Source organism: Cyrtonyx montezumae, unplaced genomic scaffold (genome assembly GCF_038088225.1).
Source record: "Cyrtonyx montezumae isolate F1298 unplaced genomic scaffold, pur_monq_1.0 scaffold_10, whole genome shotgun sequence".
NCBI classification, from domain to species: Eukaryota; Metazoa; Chordata; class Aves; order Galliformes; family Odontophoridae; genus Cyrtonyx; species Cyrtonyx montezumae.
Genome location: NW_027071826.1, coordinates 35,596,778 through 35,624,772, shown reverse-complemented (window position 1 = coordinate 35,624,772; position 27,995 = coordinate 35,596,778). Strand labels below are relative to the sequence as shown.

Here is a 27,995-nt window from a genome sequence, read left to right as displayed (position 1 = left end):
AGAGAATGTCAAAATCCTGTATTAGGCTTTATTCTTTTATATAAACATTAACATTTCTCAAACAGATTAGTTAAAAATACAGATTTAAACAAGATTTTTTTTTTTTTTTTGCAATTGCAATGAGTTATAAAAAACAACAGATTATTTTACGGATTGTTACAAGTGCTTTACAAAGGTGCAGAGTGAAGGCCAGTGGCAAGGGACCAACCTCAAGTGCAAAATGGACACAATACCCTCACCATGGGCATAGCGCTCAGATAAACAGCCAAAACAAAAAACAAAACAAAACAAAAAAACAATCCAACACGAGCCATGTGAATGTAGGCTCTCAGGATGCTCACCAGGCAAGCAAACAGACCCCTATGACAGAGAAGACTCATGAGACCAAACTACCAGAATACTTCAGGTTACATCTCTGAGATCAGCCATAAAAGATGTTGTTTCTTGAAAAATAAGGAACATATTTTGGAACAGTATGTTTATCTTGTCAGACAACATATTGCTTTAAGTCCTAGAATACTTCTGGATGTGGATGCTTAAGAACACGGGGCATAAATCCAGTGTGGCTCTCACTGCGCCCAAAGTGAAGAAAGGACACGAGACCCAAGTGTCCTTCTAAAGCAGTTGGCACTCCTTATACAGCAGGGACCTCCATATCCCATCACAACCACTAGAACCTCGAGAAAGTACCTTGGAAAGACTTTGGCATGAGGAAGAAGATGCAAGCAGATGTAGTAACACGTAATATTGCTGCAGCCCACGATCTGAGAGTTGTGCAGCCCACAGCTTGTGCAATGCCCACATATTTCACTAAATGCAGTGTGTCCTCTCTCCTTGGCCAATACATCTTCTCACTCACCTTGGAACACATGCCACACGCTCCAAATTCTTGGAAGTTTTGGAGATCCTCCTACCACATCTACCTTGCCTAGGTACCAGTCCTTCCCACCTTCTCTTCTCTTCCACCCCTAAAGATAGAAAAAAAGATCTATGCCCTGATTTGTTCTGAACTAAAGTTTTCCAGGTGTTAGCAAGTCAAAGGTAAAGTGAACTGGCTGTGAATCAGCGTGAGACAGAACTGTGATATATTACATTAAAAAAAATATTCCCTACCTTACGCCTGACGTTTTTCTGGTGTACAAATGTTCCCTACCCAGAGGGTTTCCCTGTTAGACAAAGGGCACTACACATGTTAGAACTGCAGAATGGCCTAGGTTGAAAGGGACCTTAAAGATCATCTAGTTCCAACATCAGAAGAATCCTCTTTCCAAAGGAAGGCCAGAATGAAAGGGCAACTCTAGAGATGAAGTCTCACAGCAAAGAAATAACAGCTACTTCTCTTGGAATCTTTGTAAAGGGCAGTACATACAAAATATTTTATTTATAGGAAACCCAGTGAAACCCCTAGAACCTACACACTGACTTCCCTGAGCTCCTCAGATCCAGGTACACTGGGGACCCTGCATAAGCCTTTTGAGCTGGGTTACTCTCAATAGAGAGGGTTTGGCAAATTCCTGCAAATTCATTTTCATAATCAACGAGAAAGGAAAGGATCAACAAGCAAATCCCCAGGACATGCTTAGAAAAGAGAAAGAGACTGAAGAAAGAGGTGTATGTGTATGGAGAGAGTCTTCATTTCTACCGTTTTCAGATGTTTCTTGTTATTCATTCAGGGTGTGGGCACTACATCAAAACCAACCCCCATCATCTGATCTACCCCAGCTGCCTCCTGCATAGTCTCATTACAACATTGAAACCCCAAGCTCGTCACTCTCTGCACTGCCTAGCCCAGAGTTCAGTGCTTTGGAGAGGGGAGGCTGGCTTCTCGTTAGCAAAGGCTGGGACACGGCGTTATGTCGGCACATCAGTGCCCTGAGAGCATGCAGTCACTCATGCACATCCCAGATTTCTGAGAGCAGGGGAGGGAGTTTCTTGTCCTGCAGCCGTAGGGCGAACACCTGTTCGGAATGAACACTACTTAGTGTTCGAAGACTGACCAGCTTCATTAACATCCGTGGAAACATCAGGTGATCCTGCAGGGTCAGAAATTGACAGCTGTTAGTAAATCCACGCTAAAACTTCAGCTTTCACGAACAAACCTCACCACACCACTGTGCACGGCGCATTATAAACAATCCCAACTTCTAGAACCAGCATTATCCTGGAGGCAGCAGCGTGAAAGAACACAAATACTACACCATGCCCCAAAACTCCAGACTTTCCACGCTAGCAACTACAGAGCACGTTACAGAGCAGCAGGCTGTGACAGCTCACAAATCCTCCATTTACAGCTGCTATTACATAGCCACAGAAGGGAACAGCATTACAGCACAGGCAGCAAGAGATCTGTTCCTGACACTACTGTCAGGACTGTGCCTGCATAAACACAAATTCAGTTTGCATCTTCACCAGGGACGTTCCAGTCAGACACTTACATTTGGTCTGTTGATGCAAATGTAAGAATGAAGGGCTTCCACATAGGTGTGCTGCAGTCTCTCCACTAGGGACTGGTCCTGCACATTCGGTCGGTCTACCAAAAAGCAGGTTAGAAGTAAGCAGGTTGCTACAGGCAGCATCACTAGACTTGACCCTGGTCTAGCCTCAGTATGGCCCTTCCCCAAAACTCATTGAGCATTCACCCAGCACAGCTGGGACAGGCATTTGTGAATGCAGCAGCTATGTCAGTTTTCTCCAGCTGTTTATTTCTCAATCATGTCTAATGCATACAGGGAGTCAGATCTGATTCCTATAGAAGTATTCCTATGGAAGATGGTTATAGAGACCAAAAAGCACTATATAGATGTTTTTGGTCTCACATTTGTGTCTGACTGAAGGAGAAAAGTTGCCAGTTATTCAGGAGGGAATGGAAAAAGTTTCTCCAGCAGCTAAGCCAGTCTGAAAACAGGAACAAATAAATAATTCTGATCTTTCAGGTCACAAGACACAGAAAACAGATGCAAGGAGTAGATACAGCTTCTTCTCCTCAGAGCCCTTTCCTGACCTAGAACAATACCAGTCTCTCAGAGTACCTGCACTTGTCCACTAGATGTCACTCACGCCATGCTACCCATCGCACACCAGACACTAAACACGTTGAGGGTACAGTAAAATAGCAATTTTTAAATGAGGTAGATCTGATTTTCTCTTGAGGTAGCACTGGAAGATTCAGAACATAACACATACTCCCAGCAGAAGTAGTAACACGCTCATTCATCTTAAGACCTTACACCTTCTATTACTCCTCTGCTGTTCATAATCTTCCTTAACTGTTTCCTTTACCCTGCAACTCAGTGCTGCAGCTTTTCAGATCCTCCTGTCTTTTTACCTGCAGAGAAAATGTTGATGGCAATTAAAAGTGCATATTCAGCATCATTGAGTTGTAGCTCATTCATTCCCTTTGAGAACTCAAAGATGGGGTTAATGAACTCAAACTGCAGACCTGCAGCAAACAGAAGAGAAGAACGTAAGGGTCAGCAGTGGAAACTGCTCTTTCTCTCTCCAGTTCACAGAATAAGCTGTCAGAAACACTCTCAGTATGCCAGGGAGCAGGGAAGACAGGCAAGGAAGACACATCATCAGTTCTCAGTTAAGTCTATCCCAAAGTCAAAATCCCACAAGCATAAAATCTACACTTTCTATTCCACACCACCACCTCCTTCAAACCTGGCAGTCCTCTTGCTTTTAAATAAAGTTTTAACTCCATGCTTCTGATTCATCTGAAGTCTTGAGATGAAAAAACTCAGTTCCAAGAGCTGTGAACTATTCAATTTCCTTTAGCTCAAAAATCTGACAGCACTAAGGAAGATCCCAATCTACGCTTACAGTCACCTTCTCGGCAGCTGGACTTGATGATCTTGAAGGTTTTTTCTAACCTGAGCAAGTCTTTGATAACAGCCCAGCAGAAGTCCAATGACATTATGTCATATCACGTCTCCTTGTACTGCATGCTGTACAAACAGGCTGAAAAAACTACATTTTTCCCCTAAAACAGAATCCAAGTCTCATTTCCTGTAGTACAGAAGAGCAAGATGGAGTGAATCTCCCTGGCTACCTTCTTTTTGTCTTTCTAATAACATGAAGAAAAGGCTACCATAAATAGTGTCAAGGAAGAAACGTGTTTACTGTAAGCTGAAAAAGAAATAAAGTTCAGTTCCCCGGAGTTTTGCACCTTTGCTAGCATTAACATTTGAAAGTGCATTTGGATGGTGTGATGTGGCAGTAAGCTCCTACAAAGCCATCAGCAGCCTGGAGGTCTGAGACACCCTGAACTTGTCCATGGAAGGTACAAAGAATCACAGCAGCTGAGCCAGAGTCTTCTGAACCACTAAAGCTTTTTCTTATGAGAATGTAATGATTTTGAATCTTCTCTACCTTATCTATCTCATCCCTAAACAACATGACCCTTACCACTCTTTTTCACTCATCCTAATATCAGACAGTTTCCTCCCTTGCTCTCTTTCTGCAGCTCTTGCTTATTCCCAGGGTTCACAATGATCCTTCTGTTAAAAGCAAAGAACATGGCCGTTGATCTGTTCCTGTTCTAAACCCATCTACCTTCAAGTCCTATATATACTATTTCCAGCAGCCCACATGAAAAACGAGAAGATGAAAGAACCCAAGACAGGGAAGGAAGAAACACCTGTCTAATGCAGCACCTGCTTTGGCGAAGTCATCTCGATTATAGCTCAGGTCCTTCAGAAAAGTGATGCTCTCAATCTCTGGATTGTAGCGCCGAGATGTCTCCAACAACATTACCTGAAACCAGACCACAGTTTCATGCACTTGAGTACAGGAAAGAACATTACAGTATTGATAATCTGCTGAAAGCATCACTGAAAAAAAAATAATGAAAAAAACACTAAGTATGATTCTCTCAGAATGGTTCAAAATTCCAACGTAAAAATGCAATTCCTTTGCAATGTCTCCTCCAGAGAAGTGATTATCTGTTTTCCACTGCTAAGGCTCTTTCCTCAATCTCCTCCACAGCCCTTTGCCAGGATAGCCTTGCACTACAGAGTGGAGGTCTTTCTTTCAGCCCGCCATTCCAGAAAAAGGGATATAAAACCATTTCTGCAGGTGGGTACTCCAAACTCCTGGATTTTTTTTTTCCTCTGTTACTACGTATTATGGTGGAGACAGCCTCTCACCTCTATGGTAGATGTTTTCAATAAAGCAATCTGATCTTCCCTGGTGAGCTCCCGGAAGCCAGGTAGTTGCTTGGCAAAGTCCACAATCTCTTGCACAGAGATAATTGCAAGTTCTGTAAAGTGAGCAAAACGCTGCTGCCTTGCTTCACGGTTATTAGGGTCAGGAACCTGGGGCCACGGCTGTGGAGATGAAAAGAGACAGTGCATATATGTGAAAGATGAAAAGAAAACAAAGATGATGAGTGAGACACACTGGAATATCAGTTGCTCTATACAGAACTATGCCTCAAGAATTTCCATTCTAACAAATACTTCACCCCCAACCCTGACTCCTCATACTTCCACTTCTTCCTTATTATTCTTACTATTAAATATTTCCACTGGCAAGAATATTTACCGTCACTTTGAGTCTGTCAGTGAATGAGCGCTGGTTGCACTGCTGTTGAGCAGCCACAAGTTTTTCAATCATGTTTAACTGTTCAGGTGTCAGCTGGTGGGAAGGGCTTGGTGGCTGTGGAGGGTTCGGACGCACCACGACCGTCCGTGCCTGATCATCCTCCTGCTTCTTCAGCTTCTTTAACCGAATCTGCTCTTCAGACAGAACATCTGTAACAGGAACAGACAGAGCTCAGTCATAGAGGAACAACTGAATTATATTTTATATAATCCTGTACTGTCTTTTTTCTGATTTTGCTAAGTTAACAGTTTGTGTCATTTCATCTTCTCCTTAAGAGGTCAGAGTCAGTACTGGATGGAGTTAGACCATGAAAGGACAACTCTCTACACAGCCCATCTTCAGCAGAACTGTACAGCAAGTGGAATAAAAAAAGACAGATTTGTATAAATCCCACTGAGGAGGAACACAAGTAGGGTTGGAAGCCTTCAGTCAAAGAGGGATACTAAGATTCAACACTGTAGAAATTTAAAGAAGTCAAAGGGTACGTGCTTGTGGAAAGTCTTACTGAACCATCTGATCATTAGTTAAATTAATTTAGATGCCTTTAAGTTAATTGAAAAAAATTGGAAAAAAATAATGGAAAAAAAGATTGATTTTTCATGCAGACATTTGTTGTTTTCTTAAGTCAAAGCTGAAAAAACTACCTGCAAGCCACCTCTAAATCATCCTGTGAGCTAGAAATAAATGAACAAAAAGCAGAAAGCAGACTGGAAATGAAATTGTATCTTCAAAAACAAAAATAAAAAATAAATCTTTATCTTTCTAAAGAAGCATTTGGTCATTTTTTATGCAGAGGTAACAAGGAATAATGGATGCTATGGAAGAAGGCAGGCCCCAAAACTGACTAAGTATAAACTTGCATTTCTCAGAAGAACTCTGTTAAACATGAAGGCAAGAACTAGGCAACTACTGCAACAATGTGTTCTGAGGTGGACAATACACAGGACTGGAGGGAAAGCCCAAGGGCATAACACGTTCAAGGTGAGATGAATCTTTATCCCAGACTTCCAACAGTAAGGGAAGGTATGCATCCACAACCATACACAAAATCAGAAGCAAAGGCATTCGATACAATTATCACATCAAACGTGATCTTTAAAATCAGAGAACACAGTACAAATTTAAGAATGGAAGAGACTGGTTCAGGCAATTATAATCCTTCATCTTAGGTCTCAGATGCATGAAGAATTACATCTGACTAACAAGTTACCAGCTACCAGAAAACCATGCAAACTGACGATGTGCAAGCTTCCTTCACCACTCTAAATTCTAAGTAATCTGAACAACTCCATTTTCCATGCAGGAGCTATTAAATGTCATGGCGCATGCTGGTTTAAGAAAGATAAACTGTCCATGAATAATTTCAGTCTGGGAATTAGAAGAATGTTTCCAACAGTTTGTAGAGGGAATGACTTTCCAAACAAACAGCTGGGGGAAAAAAAAATCTCACTTCTTGTCACGATTAACAAGGCAAATTTATAGCATGGATTACAGTGTTGACAAGACAAGTGGCTGATAAAATGACCCAATGATTCCTTCTGGCATCTTTTTCCTGAGCTGAAGTGTATCCTCTGTCTGCACCAAAAGACAATGAGCAATCACTGAAACGTAAAGAGGCTCTCCAGTAGTACCTACCTGCAACAGAAGAGTAATAGGGCAGACAGGCAGCCTAACAATCATTTTTCAAGTACACCTCTTTTTGTAGCTCTCAGAAGCAGGGGGAAACAGTGCAGAGACAGCCTACATAAAGCTGATCCAAACCAGTGTGGAAGATTAGATACGTCAAGCATGTTGTGTTTCAGTTGCAAAAAATGAAAAGCACATTTTCCTGCTGCAGCTCACTGGGGCTTACTGCTTTTGCAGAGATGTTTCTGAAACACTTTCTGTTCTTCTCTGCTCTGGTTGCTGAATGTCAGAAAAGGAAACTTCACACAAAATTAATGCTGTAGCATCCATTCAGTCAGCCTTGGTCAGCAGAGGAATGAAACCTGGGAGCATTGTCAGGGGAGTGTTGTTTCTTATATGTGAGCAGAAGCATTACTGAATATTCAGAAACAGCAGCAGCCTTATGGTCCCGTGAGAAAAATAACTGAGTTCACGAAAGGCAGTGACAAGACTGAGTCTGCACAAACACAGCTGTAGTACTGTGGTGCTGCCCTTGACCTCTGTCACGAGGTGAATACAGAAAGTGCTTTTTGGTATTTAAAGAAAGCGGTGACAAACCAAAAGATGGACAGAAGTCTGAGTTTACAGCCTAGAGCATACTGAAGAACGTGTAAAGCCTAGCTGCAACTCCTCCCTCTGATGTCACACTCCATGAGTTCATACAAAACAGCGTTTTCGAAGTATACAGCAGGGCTGGGGATCTCAGCACATCAGTGTTGTTTCACCAACAGCTTCACCTCTCCACGTAATCCCCGCTGAGCTCCCAGCACCTTCCCGCACACAATCAAATCAGTAGCATGCACGGCTCACATCTGCTCCCCAGAGTTCACACTGTCCTCTTACAGCCACTCCCACTGGCCACCAGCCCACTCCTACCCCCGCAGCCCAGCGCCCACCGGCACGGCTTCCTGCACTCACACTGCTCCCGCATGCCCGCCTCCTGGCACTTGCGCAGCCGGCACTCCTGACACTTGCGGCGCATGTACATGTCCATCTCACACTTGCCACCATTCTTGCAGACGTACTGGGCGCCCTTGATGACACTGCGGCGGAAGAAGCCCTTGCAGCCTTCGCAGCTCAGCACGTTGTAGTGGAAGCCTGAGGCCTTGTCCCCACACACACTGCAGACTTCGTTTCCCAGCATCTTGGGGGCTGGGCCCTTCTTCCGCTTCAGCGGGGGGTTTTCTACAGGAAGAACGGCAGCATAAAAACAAACAAGTCACACACCCGAGATGGTGATTGCAACTGATGGCCCTTAAACCCACTATCTCCTAAATACACGGATGAAAAAGATAGTCACCCATTTCACTCCTTTTGGGCAAGCATATCTTCAGTAACAAATCAAACGTTGACATAATCCAAACAGTTCCACACCAAATATGTAAGCAGATGTAACTTTACACTTGACCCTACTATAGAGCAGATAAAATGTGCTCAAGCCTGACGTTCCTCTGCACTTTCCATCGGCAGCAACTAGTTAGTCATCTAAGAAATAGCTGCTGAAAAACTGAGATGAAATTCAAGACTGCACAGAAACTAATTCTTTTCAAAATTCATCTCCAGTTGTCTTACATCCATTCTGTCATATGCAAGAGTAAAGAAAAATGGTTCAGCAATCAAACAGTCCTGGAAAAACCAGCACTGACACTACTACAAGACTGAGCAAGCAATTCCCATAACCAGAATACATGGAAAAACCTTCAAGATAGAAGACTCTGCAGTCAGGGGCAAGGAGCAGACAAGCACTGCATGAGCTCTGGTAACCTCTGTAACTCCAAAGCTATTGTTTATTTTTCAAGATGTCTGCACCCCACTTCTTAAACTATAGCATTCTCTCTCTTAAGAGTTCATTTGCTACATCTTGTTACTCCATTAAAAAAAATGTATTCGCTACTGCCCCACATTTCAGATGGCTTTTTGCAGCAGTTCCCAGTTCTCCCTACCTCATTCTCCAGGATCTTAATTCTGTCATGAACTGTGTGTTCTGAAAACACCTTTGCACTGCTCGAGCCTGTCTCACCCTAAAGCATTCTACTCAAGCACTCACTGATGTTCTTTGTGCATTCCCTCCTTATTAGCCATCTCTGTTTCCATTCCAGTAATTCTAGCCATGTTGTCATCTGACATCTTCTACACAACTCACTGCATGTATTTTTTTCAGTTTGATGTTACAGATCCTTCTATGGCAGCTTTCACCCAGACTACAGATAGAATGGCCTTGATAAGGCTCAGAAATTATTATTAGTGTTCTTCACTTCATATTGGTTTTCAGACTTAAGTATCGTGGTGTTGATTTTCAATTCCATTGACTTTGCAAAGGTCAGCGGGTCATTCATTTTGGCACACGCATCTCCTTGCAGACTAGAGATCAGGAAAATGTCAGCAGAAAGGTTAAGCCTCTGATGTCCTCCTCTCTTGATTTACTGTACTTCTCTTCACATAATCTCTAATGAAGAAGAAATTATGCAATGCCTGTATTTATCTCAAGTTACTCAGACTCCTTCTGCATATATATTAAGTGGTGTAATAAATTTTATGAAGCTTTGAATCGTGTTAATTTTTCCGAGTGACAGCAAGGTAAACCAGTAACTCCACATGACGGATCTATCCAGCACGTATTTTTTGACTGTCTTTAATGAGTTACCTAAAGGTCTCACAATCATCCTTACGATCTGTTTTACTGAGTCAAACAGGCTTAAGTTTTCATCTAAAGAAATTATTTTCCATTTTGAACACTATTTTAGTTATACTGCTTATTATTGTCATTTTGCACAGTCAAAGGCTGAGATGTATCAAGCTTGACCACCACCTTGGGATCTTTGGTTCTCATTATGGTTCTCCTTTAGTAGAGTCGATCATTTTCTCTACATTTTGTGTCTTTCTTGCATCCTTTGCAAAGCATTTATTATTTTTCTTCTTCTGTCCTCAAATCCATTTTAAGGACTTTTATTGGAAGTTTGTAAAAAGCAGCATCTCTTCCCTTTTCAACTACTCTCTGTTTCTACTTTTCTGATGGGTCCTAGTTCAATACCGTTCAGGGATTGGCCATTACCTCATTGTTCAACAGCTGACTGCATTAATTTGTCATTCCTTCATTAAGTTGCTGATACGATGCTGGAAACCTTACTTGGACTTTCTTTTTCTTCCTGTTACCTGTCCATCCAGAGATGTTCTACTATGTCTTCTTACATTTTGAAGATACAGGATTATATGTGTCAGTGGCAATTGTAACTGTAAAACTTCAATTCTCTTTATCGATAATGCTTGTAAGTTCAATTCCTTGTGGAAGATTATTTTTTAACTCTGAAGCCACATAGCTTCAGAATATCATGTCCTAGTATGTCTAATTACTGTGCATATATATATTCTAGAAAAATAAGTGCAAAGAGAATAACTCCACTCTCCTTTTGTAATGTCAATCTGCAAGAACCTAGCATTCCATTGCAGCACTAACCCTTGTTGGACTGCCACTTGAAGCTTTGCTATTCAGCAGCTTTTGATAAGGCTAACAAAAAGAAATCAAGTTTACTGCCATACAGACATTGCCTCTAGAGCATCAAATTAACACAAGACTTAACATCTTTACCAGCTAGATAAACTCAACGTGTCTTCAAATACCAGTAATGGATTCTAGTCTTAGATATTGGTGTCTCAGATGTAGCAATACTCACTCTAGAATTTTTTCAAGTATCAGTATTATTCACAGCTTAAAGAATGGAATCCCTTTAGCTTGTAACCATTTCATACACATTTCTCCATACCTGCATGCTTCGGGGGGTTCTCTGAGCCAGAGAAGAGTGAAAGCCCTTCCTCCTCCATCTCAAATACACTTGCCACCCTCTTCCCATGGTCCTGTGTGCTGAGTTGAGTGGGACCCATGGAGGCCACACAGGAAGGGCTTGCTACAGTCTCATCTCTGCAGCATTGTTACTGCAGAGTAACGGGCAGCACTCGTCTGTCTTCAAGGTATTCAGTTTTTCTCTCCCACTGAAAATCAGAAAGGAATACCTGTGGAGAAAAACAGAGGCAAAAGAGGCAAGAGTTCAGCTACTGAAAATGTTAACTCACAAAATCTATTACAGAATGCATCTCAAGCAAGCAACAACACTGTTTCCTTATTAAGGGACAATTAACTTCAATATTTATTCCTTGAAATAATATTTTAACAAACTGTGGTAAAGATAGATGAATATCACACTCAGACACAAAACTGTTTATTGTCACATCAAAGCAGGACAAACCTCCATTACCATTAGCACCACCAGGGGACTTCAGCCCTAATCTTTCCAAGTATGTGAGAGGGAAATTCCAGACTCTGCAACCAGAGGCCTTTGCTGAAGCTTCCAGGAACCAATTACTCACTGCTGCCAGCTGTGCTGGATGTTGTTGCATGCACTCCAGAGAACATAGAAGATTGTAAAAGACAATTTTGATACGCTGATATAGCAACAACTAATTTCCATGTTACTAGCAGCAGCTGAAGGCTGTGCCAAGGATCAATGATGCATCAAAGATGAGGATTACAAATCCTCCCCTGACCTACAAAAATAAATGGAAAACCAGAATCATACCTAAGGGAAACCACTGCCATTATGCCACTCTCAGGAAACATTCACCACTCATCTTCTGGGGACATCCTTTTCTGGAACTTGAAAATCAATCTAAAAAGCATCCTTATTATATAAAGCACTGACTCCACACTACATAACACAAACCTGGAAAGTGAATCTACTTTTTCCAAAAAGCTCTACTACCTAAACAAACAGAGAAAGTCTTAGCAGTTAGATGGCAAAGACTTAGTGAAACTGATGTAAACTACTAGTGTAAACACACCTTAATCTAATCCAACGCACATATAGATCTCTTGTTCTTAATTCTGTGATTTACCAGTGCAAGCTAAAAGGATTAACTGACTTAAAAAGCAACTGCCTTAAAAACCAGGACCAGTTTAACTTGGCCGATTAAGTTCAGGACTGGAAGTGTGCCACTCTTTAGAAGAGAAGAGGTGACAGAAAGCTGTGCAGCACATGAATATAAAAATATTAAGTAAACAGGGAGATGTCTTACACAGTGCACTGCTGATTAAGAGAGGCAGAGGACTGCTGCCCCTAGCCCCTTCTCCCCTCCTGTATATTTGGACCAGACCATGTAACTTCTCTTAGAGTGCCAAAGGCAAAAAACAAAAGCAGTTGTCCCACAAACCACCCCCTCCCGGAACTCTGAGAGCAACAGTCATCAAGAATAAATCCAGTCATACTGTCAAGATTGTTGGACTCTTGCCATGCCTCATTATGCTGTGATAAACAGCAGAAGCAAGTGTTAAAAATCATATATTAAAAAAAAATAATAAAAATTTATGTGACCTTTATAAACACTGCATCAGGAACTCAAATTCCCTCCCCATGATGTACACAGCCATTCAATCACTGCAGAAATAGACTAGGATAAAGCACAACTGCAGCAAATGTAGAACTAAAAGCCGCAGAAGAACTACAAATCCTACTGTAAAAGACTGCAACATAACACACTTGATTTTCAAACAATCTAAAGAGAATCACAGATCCCAAAATAATAGCGTGGATATCACAATTAACTTAAAATTATTCACAGTAAATCCTGCAGCAACAGAAAACCTTGTGGAGACGCACAGAGCACCACCTGGAAATGGGAACTTCAGAGAGAGTAACCCAAAGCTGCCTTGTATTCCTACACGTATGCTCCTCGTCGATGCACGCTTTCAGATCTCCTGGAACATGTTTGGGCACAAAACAGAAAGCTAAGATGCCTGAATACATCTCCACATTCCTTTAAGCCATGCAAAAGATTCACTCAAGCATTAATTACTATGAAGAACAAAACACTGTTGGTAGTACTGCAGCACTTCTCCAAGAAGAGGTCCGATCCTGCACCTGATGGAGTGACAGTGCTCAGGCCCTGCTGCCTGCAGCAATACAGCCCTGCTGCATCCCAACCACAAGCTGCAATGTATTCCGGGAAGAAATGGAGGAGGAGAGCTCCTCCTAATGGGATTACAAAATCCTGTCATCCACATAATCATGACTGACACTGCAAGAGAGAAACTTGTTGTGAGCAGGACATCTGGAGCCCAAAAGGGAGGTGTTGTGTTTTTTTTCTTTTCTTAAAAAAGAGACTGCTGACTTCCTGGCGATGTCTGACTAGCCTGCAGACACCCAGCACACGGCAGGGGCATGGCCACTACGTTCATGCTGTGAAACCAGTCCGAGCATTCCCACCTCACGCACCAGCCTCTGGCACTGCCACAATACAACAGGCCAGACAGGAGCAGGGAAGATGAGAGCACAAGGCTGCTCCTAAGACACAGTATTTTTAGTTTTGTAGATGCAGTAACAGTTTCAGGCTGTGGAAAGTAGACCTCATTACAACAGCAGCGCTCTGGTGGAGGTAGGTAATGCAAGCTGAACTAGCCTTTTCCCCACAGGCAGATACAAGAGGCTGCATGATTAGGCAGGGAGTTAAGTTTCACAGAAATATATGAGGGTTGTTTTCACATGACTCCAAGTGTTCCTGAGTTCTGTACTAATATTCACACTATCAGAGGTTCATATCTCCCGATTTGTACCACCATTTCAACTCGAGATAAAGAAGGGTGATGCAAGCCCAAAATACAAAAGGGAACACGGTCCTCTTGACACCATCCCCTGCACTGCCTCTCACTGCTGTCTGTCTCAACTCTGCCAGTTTTAGAAACCAGCACTGGCCATGTGACAAGAAGTGGGGCAATCATTTCTCCAACACAGCGTCTACAACAGAGGAACCTGATGAGCATACACTCCAGTGGGGAAGCACATGTAGATGAAAGGCTGATAGAAACAATGCTCCACCAGCCCCTTGTCACTCATGTCTCAGATGAGACATTAAACATTTCTTAAATGTGCTACTCCTTATATCTTTTCTTCCCTCTTTGATGGTCTCCAGCTCAGCACTCCTCAAACAAAATACCAGAGTAGGGACTAGAGAGGTAGGGCTCTTGCATCTTGTGCTTACTGCCAGAAACCTTCATTACTCCCTCCAGCATCCTTGTCTGAACCCATACCCTCAGCTAGAAGACCTCTTTGGAGCCTCTTTGAAGCATTTATGCACTCTTCTGGAAACCTTTGACCAGACCTGTCCTGAAAGGCCACAAACCTACAGAACATGGCTATTTTCTGTCCCATACTCTCAGAAGACAAGTAAAGGATATAGCTTTGGGCAGCACAGCATACAGATTAAGAAACCAAAGGCGCCAGATGTAGTTACTGTGGTTACACTTCTGATAAAAATGTCTGATCTCTCCACAGCATTCTTCGTCTGGTGCTTTCCAGGAGAACTTCACAGACCAGGAACCAAACCAGATGCAAGTGCATGTCTGGAGAAACTCTGCTGTGGAGTGTAGGGATAACGAGAGGAAGAGCACAATGGGCCTTTCACCTCCAAGCACTGGATGCTCAGAGGAAACGTTGGCTGGTCAGTCATGGTAAGTTACAAAATCCTACAGCCTTCAGACAAGAGAAATTAAGAGGTTATGTTTTAGTTCTGTAATGAATCACAAGTGTGCACTGCAGCACATCAGCACCAACAGAATACAACCTTGTAGATGCATACATGTAGTACTATGACTGTGCCCATGTGTCACATACCTCTGTGTCAACAGGACTGCATCTGTGTGGATGGACCTAACAAAGAAACTGCTGGAGAACCAAAGTGTCTGAAGGGAAAGACTTACAGAGAAACTTAGAGCAGGAATATAATTTAGCCTTTGGGCCTCTAGATGCAATCTGACATAAAAGAACAATCGTGTCTCAACCTACAGCTGGTAAAACTGAGTCAAAATAGGGTCTTAAGGATCTCTGCTGAAAGCTCAATTCTCAGTGTGCACATTAGTGATGGTAACTTGGGTACCAAAAGCTGGCTGTCAATCGAAATGGCTGAGTAAAAAAAAAAAACAGAACACTGCTGGACTGCCACATCACTGACCCTACAGTGTTGGTATAGAACAAAGCCCCTGAGGAGACACTGCTGCTTCAATTCCTTCATAACTTTGCAACCTAATGCTCTTCCTTCTACGGCATGGCAGCCAGAGTACCTGCAAAAATGTGTCCAAAAAGGTGTCAGTACCCTTTATTTGCCTCAGAGAAATAAAAGGTTATTCCCAGCTCATGCCAGCTCATTCCTCTGCTTTGTCTTCTGCATCCTCGTACTTCTCAAGAAATGCTGCAGCAACTAAGAGGTCTGTAAGAGCACCAGAAGTAAGCAGCTAACAGGTTTCACTTTGGAAAAAGTGGCAAGAGTCACTACTACCTTCCATTGTAGAAAAAGAATCCTATTTAAAACCGTCATGTTCAAAATCAAGTGAAAACCAAAAAATTCAAGAAGAGAATCAACCCCAGATTGTCAAAGGGAAGGACAGCAGATTCCTAGCTGCAGATTCCTTTCTACAGAGAATAGATCTATATCTACTGACCCTGATTGAAACTGCATTAGCCGTTTGGATGTCTCAAGCATAAAGACAGCTACAAAACAGAATTAGCCCACCTGTCTCAACAGTAGAAAAGCTACACCCTAGTAAGTGCTTTCATTCGCCTTCATTACTAAGCTGAGCTTCAGCAGACCACTACCAGTTCCCTAAAAGCATGGCACTTGTGCACAAGCACTGCAAGCTGCTGCCACCTCTGACAACCATGCAAAGCAGTTACTCCTGGCTGAAGCCAGCTGCCCATGGTGGGCAGAACTCAGGTCTCCTGTCCCCAAGTGAAGGGTCTTATTCCCACCTCTGCCTCTAGTTCTGAGTCTTAGAGCCCATGTCCTCTTACTTTGGCTCTTCCTTTTGTTTCTGACCAACTTCCTTATTACCCATCACTTTGCTGACTTCTGGAATGACCTTTGCTTAACTGCGTGTCTCTTCCTTTGAACTGGTGTATCCCTAATCTCGCGTGGTTCTAACCATGGCACCCAGCCCTCATGGTGAAGCCTTTCTTTGGGCTGGCTCTCCACACTTGGCTTCAGTCTATTCTCAGCACACAGCATTATGTCTCCTACCTGTACAGGTGCTGTGGCAGCTCCCAGAGAACAGCTCCAGAAGTGACTAACTACCAGACAGATTAAAGTAAACCAGTGTGTGTCACTTGGCTGAAAGAGTGCAGGGAAGAGAAAAGGAAGGAGTAAGGACGGAGTGCTCCAGGACAGAAGGTGGCATTCTGTAAGATGGTTTCTGCCTATTCCTCTTAGGCTTGCCAGGGAAGGGAAAGTCAGGCTATTACAGAAAAAAAAAAAACCCTAAAAGAGTTTTCAGCTTTGGGAGGTTGAAGGGGAGTCTTCGTAAATTTTAGACCGTTTATTACAACAATGCAAGTATTTCTGCACACATTTGTCAGTCTGCATCCAGTATGACTTAGATGCTCTGGACACACACAATACACCATTATCAACAAGCAGAGGCAGCAAATCCGAACTGTTTCTGCCCAACCTCAGGGAAAAGGGACTAAAAATAGGATTGAAGCCAAAGAGAAATTTCTCTCCACTGAACATTTGCAAATACGTTAGCAAAGTGAATCAGAGTCATATGACACAAAGGCACTACCAAACAGAACACCGTAATTCAGGGCAGAATCAGCCCAAAGCACTTCTACATTGTTCTACACCAAAATCCAAACTCACCCCTAGGCTGTATCTCCACAGCACAGGACTAGCTTCTTTCCTACACAGGGCACTCTGGGAACAGGATTTCCCAAACTATCCCTGAGACGAAGACAGAACATGCTGGCTCCAATCACACCCAGAAACTTAAAAGCTTTGTAGAGGAGCTCCCCATCCCAACAGCAATTATTCTTCAAGTCAGCTCTCCCATACACATCTCATCCAGCAGGAGATGCTCTCTCTCTCATTACACCTTATATCCAAAGACTGAGGTTTTGAGTTTGCCCTTGCCTTCACCTCTTGGTTTCGGCCTGATCAAAGGACACCGTGTCAAAACAAGAAGCAAGGGGAAAAGATGATACAGCGACTGCTCTCAGGATGGGTGAGATCCTGAAGTGGGTTGAGCCTTTCTGTTTTCTCCCTCCCTTCCCTCCTCCCTCCCAGCTGCCCTTGATCCCGCAGAGAGGAGGAGAAAGGAGACGGGGTTACTGCCGTTCACTCGCTCTGCACACAGGGCGCTCTCTCGTCTCTTCCTGTTCGCATGGAAGCATCGGTCCCTCTGACAAAGGAAGACAGAAAGAGGCAGAAAGAGAGCAAGGGAACAGATAATGGTAAGAAAGAATAGACTATTCCCTGGTTAATAAACTGAAAATGTATAAGTCCATCAGGGCTGATGTGGTACCTTACTGACAAGAAATTCCTCCAAAGGCCATTGACCCAGGTTCTCTTGAAGTCTACAAAACAGCACGTCGGGTTGAGGTAGCAAAGCTCCAGTCCCTTTTATCCCTCCCAGGCTTTCTACTGTCTCATTCCCTTCAGCTTTCAAGCTTCTGGCTAATCTAGAACACTGCCATCCTCAGAACTGCCAAAACAAGAACGTGCACTGGCTTCCAGCAAGGAAGATACTACAACAGCACCCCCAACCACCCTACCAGAAGACAAGGCATCATCTCCCAGCCAAGCCTGGCCAGCTAAGACACGGCCCCACATCCCAGCATGGGGAGCGAAGGGAGCACGGCCGCTCAGAGTGACGCCGGCTTCCGCATGAACCACAGGGGAGAATGCGAGCAGAACTTGCCGACTGCAGCTGAACTGCAATAATCCCCAGCTCCTGGCTGCAAATCCAGCTCCAACTGTCAAATGGCAGTTTGACGCTGCTATCAGCGCTGACCTTCAGATGGCAGGAAGCACCACCGAGGCTCTGACAGAAGCTTCCAACAGGAAAAATCCCATCTGTGCTACTCCCAGGAGGATGAAGCATACAAAGCAGAACAGCTGCCCCCTCCTCTATCAGAGGAGCAAAGGGCAGAGCTGTGCTGTTCCTTGGAAGAAGGGGAAGGGAAGGGATCCAGCCAGCAGCCTGCTCTGCAGTGCTTGTCAGCATCAGCTGTAAGAGCACTCCCTATGGAAATTCACCTTGTAGCAGCAACAGCATTCTTTTGCCAGTGCCACTCACCATTTCTCCATGCAAATTAAGCTATCCAGTCATTAAGTCTTTTTTCCCTTGCACATTTAAATAAATCTATAAGAAGGTGGTTTTGCTTTGTGTTTCATTTTCTTCCTAATGCGCCTATATTGGCTATTGGTATAATTCTCTTGCACTTCTGACCACACTGCCAGAGGTAACAATACAAGTAAAATTAAATGTGAAAAGTATTCAAGCAACCTGTGACGTTATCTGCTAAACAGCAGGAATTAAAGTTATCCTTATATAACATGTTTCAAAAGAGATGGTACCCAGTGTCGCCTGAATCAGAGGTAATGGCAGTTCCTAGCTATGTTTAAACAACCTTGTTGAACAGTTCTGTTTTTCAAATGGGGCCTGTGCATTAGTAGAAAAAAAAGAAGAGTTAAAGAAACCTCACTCTCCAATCACTGTGTACTACCACCTTGGCACCATATGACAGAGAGAAAAAGAGAACCCTACCTGGCAACATATGTTCTCCCTTTCTGAACTAGAGTCCAACAGATACGAAATCCCTGCTTCAGGGAACACAGGCCTGACTCACGAGGGGTGCAAGATGTCATCTCCAAACTGAAGGGAGATGAGAACAAGCAAAAACCAAAGAATGCTGACTACCCAAAGTAACATCCTGACGGTGAGATCAGAGAAGAGGACTAAACCCACCCACAGCCAACTAGAGAATCAAATAAATTACAACCAGAAAAACAGCACTTCTGGCCTGTAGAAAATAATGATGATCACATACTGCTTTACTTGATTGTTTCCTTAAAGATACAATAATCTCCACTAAACTCTCAGGGAATAACATCTCATGAGTCCCAACTATTGTAACCAAGCATCTCCAGCAGCTAGCATCATCACAGGGAGATGCACTTGGCCTGCAGGTGGTCTCAGCCCATCCCTTCAGTATCAGCACCCAAAAGTGCTGCTGGCTCCTCTCAGGAAGAACACAGACTGATTCACTGACAGCACTGAGCTGAAACAGGTGATAGCACTAAGAAACAGCAGCAACATTTTGCCAGAAAAACCAGATGACAAAGGCCAAGTCAAGCTCCCCAAGTTGTATGGTGAATCACAGCAAAGCCTGAAAGAGAACTTTAAAGCACTCAGCTAGTCCAGATCACCCTCTCTCAAACTGGCCCCTATCCTGCAGCAACTCTGCAAGAGAACACAAGACAAAAGAATAACTCTGTAGAGTGTTGTCAGTGGTACAGTTGTTTGTTCATTTTTCTATTTCCTTCTTTCCACCCACTTCCTTTCTCAGCATGCTGCATAACACCATAACTAACGCAGGATTGTTTCTTGGAAACAGCTTTTTATAGTGCATCCATATAGCACTTAGTATCCAAGCACTATCCCACCTAAAAGCATCTATCAAAACAAATACTACTGCTCATCACAGGCAAAACAGAAATACAGTACTGGACCGCAAAGCAGGCAGGAAACTCATTAAGATTCCCTTCAGGGCAGTAGGGGAAAGTACCCATTCCCATTCATAGAAATATTATCCCTAGATGTAGCACAGAGGTCAGAAAGAAATGACAATACTTCTGAAACACTCATGTAAAGAACATATCAGATGAATACTGGAACTGAGTCTAAATTGCTTCAAAGTGAGCTGGACTGTTCCACATCTTGGCCTACTAAGCACTCATCCATTACCTAGGATACATTTGGGCAGATTTTGCTAATGTGGCTCTTAGAAGGAAGGCAGAAGAGAGGCAGAGCTTCCCACCCTACAGCTGCATTATACATCCAAAGAAGAGATTGTCAAGAAGCACAGTAGCAATGGGCTTTCAGGGGTTTGGACCAGAAAGACTGTTGGAGCTCTGCAGAAAGGCAAACTTGCCCTGCTTTTGACTTTACTCTCCTAGATCCTGGCCCTCATGGACTATTTCTGCTTTGGTGTCATTTCAAATAAACACTTAGAAGGTATAGTAACAAAAGATAAAAGGAGGAATTATTTTTCTTTTTTTTTTTTTATAAACCCACGAATGAAAGCTTGCAGGGAAGGGTTAAAGGTCTGAAAATGAGAGAAAGAGGATCCGTGTGACAGGAAGGGAGTGTGTGAGAGGGCGTGTGACAGTCTGTGTAGCAGAATGTGTGTGTCGATCCCATTCCCTCTGAGGTTCCTGGCCAAATGCAGAGCTGAACTTTCTGCAGACTTTGTCCTGCCAAGTCATGTTCCCTTCTCACACTGCCTGACATCACCACAAACACTCAGCTGGAAAACAGTCCGGAGCAGGGCAGAGTCCGCTGTGGCAGCACCAGCCAGTGGGATGGCTGCAGAGTGGCACACCCTCCAGCCAGCTGAGCAGAGCCTCTGTCCCTGCAGGTAATCTCCAGGCACCCAGATCTTCGCCCTGGTTCATCCAAACAGAGCCCTAACATAGGGCAAGGGGGCCTGAGGTGCCAGCACATCGATGCTTTCCTATGGCTCAAACTCCTACAGCATGGAACTGATTGGAATTCTGCACAAAAGCTGCAACGGAGAAAAACAAAGGAACCTAACAACGAGACTGTCAGGTTTCATCTAAGCAACGTACCACAAGGAGCCCACCCCATTCCCGGCTCCTGTGCAACCCTGCCAGGAGGAGGAGGAAGAAGCCAGTGGCAGAGACCACAGGCCACCAACCAAAGAACCACAAGCCAGCAGCTCTGCACAGATGAAAGCTCAGGCAGGGGCCATATGAAGCAAACGAGCAAACACTATTCCAGTCAGAGAGCTCCTACCAGCCAATTTCTCATAAACAGCTGCAGACCCAGCAACGTGAACGTGAGCATGTGGGAGCAGGTAATGGGGCTGCCAGCAGGCAGCTGGGCTTCTTATCCTGATCCCTGCACCAAGGTTAAGTGCGGGGATGGCCGCTGCTTCTGGGACACTGCAGAAGGCACCACCCAGAGCGAGTATCGGGGAGTATCACTGGGAGACAAGGCTGGAATGGGGCAGGACAAAATCTCCAGTCTCTCCTTGTTTTAACTTCCACTTCAACCCCAACCTGCTGCTAAAAGAACAAGAGGAAAACATCTTCAAAGTGTAGGTAATAGAGAAGGAAAAAAAACCAAACACGTTTTCTCCAGGAAAAGGTTTCCACTTTCTCCACTCCCATTCTATTTCTAGGAAAACAAAGAGCAATTTGGCAGCTTCTGGAGAGCAAGGACAATGTTTTCTTTAGTTCCACAAAAGCACAGAAGTTAACTCCCTTTCTCTCAGATGTACCTGGATAACAGCAGCTTCATGGCAAGGTCTGAGCTCATCCATATTCTATATTTCAAAACACTCCCCAAGTCGGTACCTGAAGGCCAGATGTCAGCTTCCTCTCCAGTGTTTGGAGTGCACAGCTGCTGAGCTGCCTGGTGGCAGTGCCCGTGTGAGCTGCAGTGCACTGCTGAGGGCCCTCACCCGCCTGCAAGTCAGGGCAAGTGCCATCCGAGCCAGTCCCAAAGGCTGTCCCAGTGCTGCTTCATGCACCCATAAACATCCATGCATGGGCTCCTCCTGGGAGGTGCTCACTCAAGAAGCCACTGCGCACACCTGAGAGTCTGACCATGTGAAAACTTCCAGGAAAAGCCACTGTCCTTTGGGGACTAGCACACTTCTGCATGTATCACCCTGGCCTCCAAGATACACTACAGAACTGTTACAGAAGTCTACACCTCTTTGCCCTCCTTTCATAAAGGCCCTAAACAGACCACTTAAATTCCAAACGTTTCTATTTATAGAGGACTTTACACACATTTTTCCAAGATTACATCCACTAAATTTTTTACAACAATGACAACTTATGATAAAGCCTAATACAAACACTTAAACAAACCCTCTCCAAGCAGCACACAGTCACTGTGGAATGTTTAAAGAATGCAATTCCTAAATTTGAGAAAGTTCTTATGTCCCTGAAGCCAGAATCCATTGAAGGACCAATCCACGAAGGGCGAGAGGCTGTTTCATCAGTGTGATCACTGACTGAAAGCTGGGGAAGGGAAGCACACATGGGGAGGAGGTGTTTTTCTCTTCCAATCTATGAAGAAAATCAACACAAGAGAGGACGAGTTATGCTCATTCTAAGACCTGGAAGGACACAATGACCAAAAACATGCAGTTCATTTTGGTAAGTACAGATAACACTGCCTCGTTAAAGCAAAACTGTTTTAACATCGCACACGCCAGCAAGCTTATTTTTTTCTTATGCTTCCAGTGCTTGGTTATAGTCTAATTGTAACAATTTAGTTTAGCATGCTTTTAATTTGAGCTTCTAATGCAAAGAGTTTTGCAGAAGTCATTAGGAAAGAAGTTATTTATCTCATTAATTCAAATAACCATTTTCCAACATAAACATTTGCCGTGGTACAACAGCATAAACTGACGTATGCAGATACACTATCATCCTGCTTAGCAAGTAATAAATTAGCCTAGGTGATTTGAACAAACCTTGCTTTGAGGAAAACATCGAATGCAGAACAAGGTTTACATGAATTACTTGGATCACCAACTTTAATCATGGCCTAAAATCACCAAGTAGTGGAAACATTCTTTGAGCCACACAGCTGTGTTTGTTTCATAGCTGGACCACAGTCAGTACCAAGACTCCCCTTTCCCAAGAGGGGCAGGGGCTTTAAGTTCTATGCCCAGCTTGTTACAGGAAATTTTACAAGTGTATATACCAGTGCTTTTTAAAAACCTGAAAATAAACTAGAAAACCTAATACACCAGGGAACACCTACTGTCTTGTCAGTCACTTGTTGCAGCAACCAGTGTGATACCCACCTAATACTGTTTGTTTACATCCCAGAGATGTTTCTACATGTATATAATGCAACGTGGCTCTGCAGCACGGCGCTGACAGCCTTCCAGTCCTCCCGTCCCATGGGAGTTCTACTTAACCCTAGAGACAACAATTTTGGTAGCTTCCAAATTCAGACACTTATATCTCTAATTTTCTAACATAGTTCTCTTCATTTCCACGTCAACTAAAAGAACATGCATTTTCCCCCTCCCTTACAGACAAAAGCAGGATTTTGCTCTTCCTTTCATGACAGTGCATATTCCAACTCACTTTACAAAGTGATAATGATATCTCCTTAACATTTTCTTTTGGATTCTCAACTAAGCAATTTTGCCTTACAGGAAATCTGCTTTTGAGATCTCCAGATCTAAACTAGCAAGTCACACAGGCTCCAGGGATATCTCCTTGTTATTAAGGACACAAGAAATGACTTTGTCCATGCTCCAGAAGTGGAAAAAAAGTATTCTGTCCTATGCAGGAAGTCAGAGAACAAAGCAACACAGGGTGCTAAAGTAACCTATCATACCATCTTTAACAGAGATATTTTTAAGACCTTCCAGAACATAGAAAGCCTCATCTAATTTAACAATATGCATCTATCATGCCAAGGCTTATTAAAACGCAGCTTCTAGCTGCAGTAAGCACAATGAAAATGCAAGGTCAAACGGTGCACTTACATATGAGCAGAACTATGATCTAAAGACCACGTTCAACCTGTTTGCAGACTGGATGCAGAACCGTACCCGTGCAGAAAGCACTCCCCCAAACTCTCTCTTAAAATGAGGCTCCTTCCCACTCAGTTTCCACAGCAGAGAATGTGATCCTGCCCTCCTAAATTATTATGCTGTGAGGAAAACAAGGCAACGCGTTGCAAAGCAGAGCAGCAGAACAATTTCCCCCAGCCAAACAAAACAGCTTTTCTTATAAGGTTTCACCTCAAAGCTGAAATTGTTATTTTTCTCCAAGACTGTCAGATCTTACTGCTTGGTGGGGAAGGAGGGAAGAAAATGACAAAATCTGATAAGCTTTCCTATTCAACTTGCAAAATCGCACAGATTGGTGACAATGAGACTTTCACAGCAGCTGCTTCCAGAGCAGAACACAGGATCATCCTTCAGTGCATTCAAAGACAAAGCACATTATATTCTATAATCTTCCCTGGGCAGATGGGAACAAGACTTCTGAGAAGCAGAAACAGTTAAACACTTTAAATTTTGAAAAGAAAAAGTCCATCTTGATAGCTATACAGTCGCAGAGCAGAACCAGTTACAAAAGATGTAATGTGAGTAGTCTGAGCCCATCACAGTTTCTAAAGACTTCACCAAACAATCAACAGCAAAATGAATCCTTTCCTTTACCAAACAACAAGCGCTCCCGGAGTTGTAACATCAATTCCTGGAGAAAGCACCTTGACTAAAAAAAGTTATCTCAGCAGCGATAACAGCAATCTAACACACTTGAACACGCTGGAAACACAGCTCTTCCTACAGGTCCAAGTTTAGCATAAGGCAGCAAGCTCCCGCCCGTACCTCTGCAGCACACACCTGCTGTCCTGCACACCACCGTCTCCTTGCTGCACCGTGGCCCACAAAGGGAACGCTGTGACAAGGCACAGAGCTGCAGCAGCTGCTAACTGCCAGCAGTGGTAACCCAAGGCATGCTGCCAGAACACAGCAAGTCAGTGATAAAAGTTTCCTGTTGTTTGATGTTTTTTTGGTTAGGTGATTCATACACACGGTCCCTGCTAGTGCTTCTCCTCGCACCCTGTTACAGTACAAACAGCTGCAGGATTCTGTGGACAGCTCCAGAATGGTGGAGACAGGAGAGGAGCTAATTATTTTAGCCCCTATTTTTCTCTTCCAAAAGCTGGCTGTCCTCTGTGAAAGATGCACCTCTGTAAGCACACATAAGAAAGAAATCCTAGTGAACTCAAGCGCTAGATTCCAATGAGGGACTACAGCAGGCAGCATCCAGCCTGCATCGCAGGCCTTACAGCAGTGAGAACCCTCTGGTGAATGTGTCACAGGTGTGGCAGTGGAGAAATGCAGCAAGGCCAAACTCCATCTGACCCTGGTACAACCTGTACTACATCCAATGCCGTTTCTCCACAACCCAAAAGAAAGCAAGGCTGAGCTTAGTAACTTTCGGCTGCAATTTTCACACCAGATTTGCTCCCTTAACTGGAAGGGAAGACCACTACTCACTGAAGGAAGTAGCAAGCAGATTTTCCTTTTTCTGTCTGTCCCCAGTAGAGCCTTCTCCCTGGCACCCGGGGAGCAGCACAACCCATGCACCTTGGGATGAACGGCAGAGCTCACATCTGTCCTCCCTGCAAACATGACCTGCAGCCACAGCCAGGAGCTGGCTGCCGCAGCAATCCAAAGCGTTAGTCAGGCATGTGAGTCAGTGGCGGAGACTCCCTTAGAAAAGCCTTACAGTGAAGGGCCCAGCTGTGCCTTTAGGGGGAAGAAAGGGGAGGGGGGGATCCACAAGAGAAAGCATTCCCCTTCAAGCAGTGATCCAAGCCACGCTGCTATTCTGCAATGGAACACCCGTTGTTAAGGTCCTGTGGACCTTAACACAACACACAATTAAAGGGCACAATGAGAAGTCGATGTTTGCAATTTCCCTCTTACAGCCCCACGAACGCTTGCGACGGATCGGCGTCTTAGAACGCTGGTGGTCGGTAGTGACGATACCTAACAGGTGGACCGACAGAAATACAGAGCTGAGCCACACGGACAGGGAAACGTGACAAAGTTACCAGTAACTGAGTAAACATCACTCTGCACCTGACAGCCGTTCCAGCAGAGACCCGGGCACTCTGGTCGTAGGATATCTGCGATGTCCCCAACCTCGACCCCGCTTTAGCTCCTCCACCCGCCCATTCTCTCCTCCCAGAGAGCCCCTTCCACAGCCGCGAGCCCCGAGTGCCGCCGTCCCCAGGGCAGTGCCCCGAGCCGCCCGCACCGCGCAGCCCCGAGCCGCTCGCTCCGGCCTGAGTCCGAGAGCGGAACGGCGCAGCCGTGACCGCCCCCTCGGGGCCCGGCTCGGCGGGCCGGGGCCGGGGCCGGGGCCGCCCCGCTCCGTTCCGTTCCAGCACCTTCCAGCGCCGCCCGCGGCCGAGCACCAGGAGCGCGGCGTAAGCCTCGGCAGAACAGAGCAGCTCCCCATTCCCCCCCATTCGGCCCGCACCACAGCACAGTTACCAGACGGCGAGGCTCCCCGGCGGCCACCGACCCCGGCAGGTGCCCGAGCGGCCGGCGGCGGCACGGCCCGGCTGCGCGCTGCGGAGCTGCCGTGATGTAACGCGCGGCCCCGCCGCCCACCGCACTCCGGCCCGGCCCGGCCCGCCCCGTTCCGGCGGCGACCGCCCCCGGGGAGCCGGAACCTCGGGAGAACGAAAGCAAAGCGGGGCGCCCTGCCGTCCCGGTCCTCACGCATCGTTCTCAGCTTGGTCCCGACGCGAAAGTCAGCGAAGTCGAAGCAAACAAACAGAAGTGCCACTGTACCACGGGGCAACAACGGCAGCGGGTGCAGCTCACGCTCCTGCCCGGCTGCTGCCCGTGCCCGGCGGTGCTCAGGGCCGCCCCGCATCGCCTTTCTGTGTCAGTTCTGTCGAATCAGCAAAGAACCAAACCCGATAAAGAGCAACACAACAAAACTTGTACCTCCAGTTAAGCGCACGCAGTCCTGGCCCGCAACGCTTTTTCTCCCCACGCCCCCTATGGCACAGCGTCAGCACCAGCAGCAGGAAAAAAATCAATGTGACCCGGTGCTTTCCACGAGATACGGAATCGCACTTGTTTTATCTCATTAAACATTCCAGCACATCAAACAAATGGCTGAGTTACACAGACACAACCGCTCTGTTTCTGTAAGAAGTGATGTGTGACTTCCAATGCTGCATAGCACGTGCAGTTCCTAAGCAAACACGGAGGAAAAGCTCTTCTGGTTCCTGAACCGACAAGCTCTGTGCTACCAAGATTCCCTTGCAAACTTAAGAGCTGCGTTTCCACCTCTCTTCAAAAAAGAAAAGCTGAGATCCAAGCACCGGTAGGTAAAAACGGGCAGCACGTACCACCCATGATTTTCTCCACCCCAGCGGTCCCCGGGCAGCAGAGGCCGGGCCTCCTCCACCTCTGTGATCCCCGGGGGATCGCACGGAAGATCCGCACCTGGGCACAACGTGAGAAGAATGGCCCTCTGTCAGCAGGGCTGTGTGTCAGGCACCTCAGGTGGGCGCAGGGGATGGGTGGCACCGAGCCGGAGCTGCGCGTGCCAGCACGTTTGCACTCTTTCTGTCCCATGAAGCACACCCCAGGGGATGCAAAAATACTGTGGCGTTTTCTCTGTTTTCAAGAGAACGGGACGAGGAGAAGCCTGTCGGGATGCAGGCTGAGGGGACGCTTCACGGGCAACGCAGCGACCGTCGCACTCCGTGACCCGGACAGCGCCTCGTATTTCGCCGTTCGGGCCGGGGACTGCTCGAGCAGCGCCATCACCGGCAGCCGCGGGGCTGGGACACGGCCCGAGACCGCACGCCACGTTCGGTCCCGCAGCGAAGGCGGGAGGGGGGGGAGGTGGCCACCGGCGCGACGCGGCCCTCAGCGACACCACACAGCGCTGCAACTCGGCCCGCGGAGGTCGGCGGGACAACCGGCGCGCCCCGGGCTCATTTACCAGCGGAAGGAGCCGCCCGTCGTTCCCTCGCGTCCCGCGAAGGCCTCGGGGCCGCCCCGGCCCGGCCGGGCCCTGCCCGCCTCAGCGCCGGCCCCGCCGCCCGCCTCAGCCGGGCCCGGGCCAGGCCGCGCACGCGCCGT

General features: G+C 45.5%; 1 protein-coding gene across 1 annotated transcript; it reads right to left on the bottom strand.

Moving 5' to 3' along the window:
- Positions 1-14: 14 nt before the first annotated feature.
- NR1H3 (nuclear receptor subfamily 1 group H member 3) lies at positions 15-27,977 on the bottom strand. The gene is made up of 9 exons (XM_065754911.1): positions 27,856-27,977; positions 11,031-11,277; positions 8,188-8,454; positions 5,545-5,753; positions 5,148-5,327; positions 4,656-4,755; positions 3,326-3,439; positions 2,436-2,530; positions 15-2,033 (listed from the first exon to the last, which is right to left on the bottom strand). The coding sequence occupies exons 2-9, from the start codon at positions 11,146-11,148 to the stop codon at positions 1,887-1,889; spliced, it is 1,230 nt and encodes a 409-aa protein (XP_065610983.1). The 5' UTR covers positions 11,149-11,277; positions 27,856-27,977; the 3' UTR covers positions 15-1,886.
- Between the last annotated feature and the right edge of the window lie 18 nt (positions 27,978-27,995).